Genomic DNA, 6,156 nt, shown 5'->3' with positions numbered 1-6,156 from the left:
TAAAAGAATCAAAACCACCTCTACAGCTATTTCTTAAACTCCAAATCTGAAAACAATTTATTATACTTTTAACTTTATAATATTCTATATTAAAACAAAGAAAATTCCAAATGCATACTTTTTACAAGATTAACATTTTAGATAGGGGTTTCCTTAAAAAGCTCCCCCAGAATCTCACTCCCCACCCCTACCCCCCATAAACAAACCTTTCTTCTGTATTTCACAGCACTGGTTATTATATGTGTTTTCCTTATAAAAAATTTTTTACTTTATAAGTTGTGTACTGTTGGATTTTAACCAGTAATCTGGTTTACAAATTGTGCAAATAAACAAAAAATATGAAAATAGTGTGTTATCAGTCTTTTTTATCTTTTTTAATACATTTCTTAACAATAGCACTTTTTTTGCCCTGAATCAACGGGAAAAGACTTGCCAAATTCACTTGCTGAAATTTAGCATTTTGCAGTAATGCTTTTCTCCTGTTCCTTCATTTTTATTTTTTAAAACAGACAAACAACAAAGGTTTCTTTTATAAATTATGATAAATTAAAACATTTAAAAATGATATAATGATCTATTAGAGCCATGTCACATTACAAGTATATGCTATATGTACTCGTAAAGTCCTTCTTTCCTAGCTCCATTCCAGTGGCTTCCTTTACAAAAAGTACCTCCTGTACTTCATGATGTCATTTTTTGAAGACAGAGATGCTGATCAACTAAATTAACTGAAATTGTAGTTTTTTAGTTGAATTTCCACACTGCCACCAGCATGCACAAAAAGACCATTTTCTTCTTGTTTTCCATTGTGGTAGTTGGGTTGATTTCATACACATTTAAAAAATGTTTAAAATATTCTTCCATGAAATTAATGTGTTCAGATGTTTTCAATTTAAAAATATTTTATAATAAACATATGTAACATAAGTAAAACTTCTGCAGTTGAATAATATAAAAGAAAAATATAATGCTGATCAGTAATGTTCGTTTAAGAAGCAGTACAGGATCTTAAAATGCCTTATTTGGAGATTTTAATTTCCCTTGTTTTCCAGCAGCTAGGTATTTGGTGTTGGAAGCCTACATAAAGGAAAAGAACTTCTCAAAAACAATGTCCTATGCAGTTGGAATAATTAAATCTTCTACTCAGTCTCTGTTGGTGTTATTTGCTGCAAAGGCATGTAAGTTTCCCATTTGGCTCAGGCCACTCTGAATATGTGCAACATGGATTTCTACATTATTCTGAAAGCAGCTAAATAAAAAAGAAATATGGTTAGTTACATTATTTCTCAAAATTTAGAAAAACAAGTTTTAAAACAGAAAAACAGAATTTTCATTAGGCTATTACTAAGATAATGACCTCAGGGAAAGATGAGATCTTCTCTTACACGTTAACCACAGAAATCTGGCAAGAGGATGAGCACCTCTTTAACTGGGGAAGCTCTATGTCTAACCTGACCCTCCACAATAAACCAAAATGAGGAACTTTTCCAAGAACTTTCTGAAGTCCCCTGGCATAAGTCTCTTGATCCCTTTATCTAAAACAAAAATCCATGTGAAATTTCTATTCTGTCAATTGACTGTATATAAGTCAATCTCTTTTAAAATTTATTCAAAGGATGAATTATATGAATAAGTCACAAATATGCATAATTCTTAAAATATGTACTGAAAATCACTATGAATTTAACTATTCAGATACACCTAATAGCTTACCTTATATTGGAAGGATCTATTGTACTCTTGATATCATTTAATGAATCTGTAAGTGATTTGAATTCAAAGGAATTCAGGTCTCCACCTTCTGCTAGACACTAAAAAAAACCACAACACACATTTAATTATAATTCAGACAGACATGAACTGCCTGATATAATCTACTGATAATTTCGTAGCAACAGATTATCATAGTTTTGTTTAGTGTCAAAATTAGGAAAACATTTTCTCTGAAATTTACCTTAATTTGTAATAAAACAGCTGTAAGTCTGGCGATTAAGTCTGTAAGACTTTCATTTTCAACACAGGGATGTCCCGTTGAGGAATTGGCTTGCCGAACAATTTCCTGTGCTTCTTCTTCACACCTTCGTCTCATATCTGTTGGTTGATCTGCAGGCTGGAGTCCCTGGTCTGGAGCGAGCTGAGTACAGATGATTGAAACATAAGCTGTGCATTCATAAAGCCATAGTTATTTCTCTCTGCGTACCCGGTTTTCAGATTTGGATTTTTATAAAACATTCATAATTTAAATGATGCTCACTCTTATCCTAGAAGTTAAAATGTTTTGAAAGACATGTGAAGTCATTTGGTTAGCTTTCATTTCATTTCTGAAATTTATGGTGACATAGCACTCCCAACAGATTCAGTATTTCATTCCAAACATTTCACCAAAACACCATGTACCTTTTATAAAGCATACATTGTTTTTCTTTTTCAGTATCTTGCTTGAGCATTTTAAACATTTTTGAGTAGATAATCCAATGGCATTAAACACATTCACAGTGATGCTATGAATAATATAGTACACATGAGTAAGTCAAAAAGTACTGCTATAAAATCAGACTGCAACTCCATATGAAATCATAGAAAACTTTATTATAAAAAATATCAAAATGAGACCTACACCTATGGAAGCAGTAGCTCAAAAGAGGGAACAAGTCCTTACAGCAAGGGTCATTCCCAACCCGCCACACACAGAATAGACAGTGATGGGCAACTTGGACATTAGCTACCCAAAATGGGGGGCGGGAGGCTACAAAGGCAAGAAGTGACTGGCTTACAAGCTTTCAAGAGGAAACCTAGATCCAGAGGGCCTGAAGGAAGGTAGAAACTCCAGTGAGTAGTATTCAATCTGACTAGGCGGGGCTGATGCAATGAAATGCAGACAGGTCTCTTGTGATACAATAATGAATAATTGTTATCAGGACTGATTGTGAGGGTTGGAAATGTAAAGGTAGACGTTTTATAGCAAGGAGGGGAGTGATTAACTTTTCAGTCTAGGAGGGTCCCTAGGACCATCAAGGGAGAAGAGCAGAGAGCGGGACCCTACCCAGAGAAGCAGTGATGTCTGAAATGGAGCCAGAGATGATGACGTGGAGTGATGGAGCAGCTAGAGACTTTAGCTCCAGAGAGGGAGAGCAACTGTGTGCTGAAGAACTGAGGGGTACGGGGGAAGGATTGCATGGAGGGGATTGTAACCATGGCAATGAGACGATATATGATAGAATGAATGTAAAACTAATGTTCTCCCATGTAAACTACCACATAATTTACAATAAAACATTTAAGAAAAAAAAAATCAAAATGTGACAGTATTGTTTTTAATGTATCCTCCATCTAGCTCTATACACCACTGAAGGTGGTGTTGCAATCTCTTTAACCCTTTACCAAAGAAGTTTGTGATATTTGATTTATACCATGTCAAAATGGCAGTTTGGACACCCTCAAGGAACTCAACTGTGTTCTTATTTAAAAATTCTTTGAGTTTGGGGAACAAAAGGAAATCTGAAGGGGCATAATCAAGACTGTAGGGTGTATGGGTAAGATTTCCTAATCAAGTTCTCATACGACAGTCCTTGTTACTCTCAAAGAATGAGCAAGTGAATTTTCGTGCCTGGCCTTTTCTCATCAAAACAGTTTTCAATTTTCCTTAAGCTCCTTCATAATAAGTACCTGGGATCATCATGTGTCCTGTGAGAAAATCTATCAAGCTTATCCCTTAAAATCCCTAAAAAAGTCACCATAATCTTCTGAGCTGACTTCTCTGCATCGAATCTAAGTGGCCTATCGGATCCCCTCTCACCACTTGACTATCATCAGTTTGTCATACTGTGGTGGTTTGCTTGTTGCTGTGATGATGGAAGCTATGCCACAGGTATTTTAAATACCAGCAGGGTCAGCTATGGTTTCAGTGGAGGTTTCAGTGGAGTTTGCAGACCAAGACAGACTAGGGAGTAGGAGAGTCAGACTATTTCTGAATGGTTAGACACTACTGAAAAACTTGCGAATAGCAGTGGAACATTTTCTGATATAGTGTCGGAATATAAAACATGATTATCAGCAGAATATTATCAGATATAGTGCCAGATGATGAGCTCCTCTGGTGGGAAGGTACTGAAACTACAACTGGGAAAGAGCTGTCTCCTCAAAGTACACTTGACCATCATGATGTAAATGGAGCAAAGTATTCAGGACCTTCATTTGCTGATGGGGCACAACTCAAATGAGGACAAACAGCTGCAAACATCCATGAAATGTATGTTGGAATTTCATGTATGGAACATGAAATGTATGAATGTATGAATCTAGGAAAACTGGAGGTTGTCAAAGTGAAATGGAATGCATAAAGATCAATATCCTAGGCAATAATGAGCTGAAATGGATTGTTATTGGCTATTTTGAATTGGACAATCATGTGGTTACCATGCTGGGAATAACAAATTCAAGAGGAATAGCATCACACTCATTGTCAAAAACAAGATTTCATGATTCGCCTGAAGCATAATGTTATCTGTCATAGGATAATATCCACACACCTATATGAAAGATGATTTATATTACTATTTTTCAAATTCAAAAACCACCACAACTCGTATGTTAGTTTATTATACTGTGGCGACTCGTGTGTTGATATGATGCTTTTAGCTATGCTACTGGAATTAAAAATACCAGCATGTACACCCATGGATGACAGATTTTGTTTTTGACAAACATGCAACCCAGATGTACTGATGTATTGATGTATTGTACTGCCATTGGAATGCAAAGGTGGAAACAAAAGGAAGGATCAGCAGTTAGAAAATATGGTCTTAATGATAGAAACAATGCTGGAGATCACATGATAGAATTCTGCAAGACCAATAATGTGCTCATTGCAAATATCTTTAAACAACAAAAAAGATGACTATATACATGGGCCTCAACATATGGCATACACAGAAATCAAATTGACTCCATTAGTGCAAGGAAGAATCAATTGAAAAGCTCTGTATCATCAGCCAAGACAGGTCCAGGGGCAGACTGTAGAACAGACTATTAATTGCTCACATACAAGTTTAGGCTCAAGCTGAAGAAAATTAAAACAAGTCCATAAGAATCAAAATATGATCTTGACCATATCCCACCTGAACTGAGAGACCATCTCAAGAAAAGATTTGATGCATTAGACACTAGTGACCAATGACCAGAAGAGTTGTAGGACAACATCAAGAACAGCATACATGAAGAAAGCAAAAAGTCAATAGGGGAGAACAAAAAAGATGGCAGATCGGGCAGAAGTGCTGTGAGGTGCTCTGTAAGCAACAACACAGAATACCAGACAAAGCAGGCTCAGAGGATGGTGCCGGAACTCTGAACCACATATAAAGGAATATTTAGAAGGTTGGAAGGCTTACGGCTAGGGGAATTTGTAGCAGAAGCAAGAAATCCATTGCTTTCTAATTCAAGATGCTCATCTGCTCCAGGAGCCACCATCTTGGGAGAAACCAAGCGGGGGAAGGATCAGAGCAGCCATGGATGCCTGACAAAACTGCAGAGATAAAGGTGTGGACATTCCTTTTTTTTTTTCTATCTGTTCATTGGTCTCTCACTGTCTGCACACCTCCATTCAAGTGACTACAGAGGGTGCCTGAGCGAGTGCACACCATACCCCACCACTGGAGGGTTCTACCACACAAGAGCACAGGTATCTTTTAAAATTAAAGGGACAGTTGCCACTTAAAACCAAACAGTGGTACCCCCTTCCAAGAATAAGACTCAATGGGAATACACGCTCTGATTGGTGAACACACTTGTCACCGATAAGGGGAAATGAGGGAAAAACAGCAATGAAGTGGCAAGCTAAGCCCTACAATGTGGAGAGTGAAGCATGCAGCTGATAAAAAGAGACGGGATATGCACAAGAACACCCACACGTGCAGATAATACCCACTTGACCTGACTTCAATGACTGGATGATCAGAGCTCCACCAGAAGAAGAAAGAAGAGGGAAAAAAAGAGTAATCTGATACAATTTGATGAACTTGACCTACACCTATGGATGCAGCAGCTCAAAAAGAGGGAACAAATCCTTACGGCAAGAATCATTTCCACCCCCTCCACACACAGAGTAGACAGGGATGGGCAACCTGGATATTGGCTACCTGGCTACCCAAAATGGGGGGG

General features: G+C 37.2%; 1 protein-coding gene across 2 annotated transcripts in view; it reads right to left on the bottom strand.

The window, feature by feature from the left end:
• Nucleotides 1-540: 540 nt before the first annotated feature.
• LIN9 (lin-9 homolog (C. elegans)) overlaps nucleotides 541-6,156 on the bottom strand; it is a 143,367-nt gene continuing 137,751 nt past the window's right edge. The window contains exons 12-14 of one of the 2 annotated variants that reach the window (XM_006871130.1): nucleotides 1,955-2,134; nucleotides 1,714-1,811; nucleotides 541-1,249 (exon numbers count right to left, since the gene is read on the bottom strand). In XM_006871130.1, coding sequence (XP_006871192.1) covers nucleotides 1,144-1,249; nucleotides 1,714-1,811; nucleotides 1,955-2,134 — 384 coding nt within the window. In that variant the 3' untranslated portion in view covers nucleotides 541-1,143. The remainder of the gene's footprint in view (nucleotides 1,250-1,713; nucleotides 1,812-1,954; nucleotides 2,135-6,156) is intronic. The other variant, XM_006871129.1, reaches the window with a different exon arrangement.

Source organism: Chrysochloris asiatica, unplaced genomic scaffold (assembly GCF_000296735.1).
Source record: "Chrysochloris asiatica unplaced genomic scaffold, ChrAsi1.0 scaffold00161, whole genome shotgun sequence".
NCBI lineage: Eukaryota > Metazoa > Chordata > Mammalia > Afrosoricida > Chrysochloridae > Chrysochloris > Chrysochloris asiatica.
The sequence above is the reverse complement of the archived record's forward strand: the minus strand, read 5'-3'. Positions and strand labels throughout refer to the sequence as shown.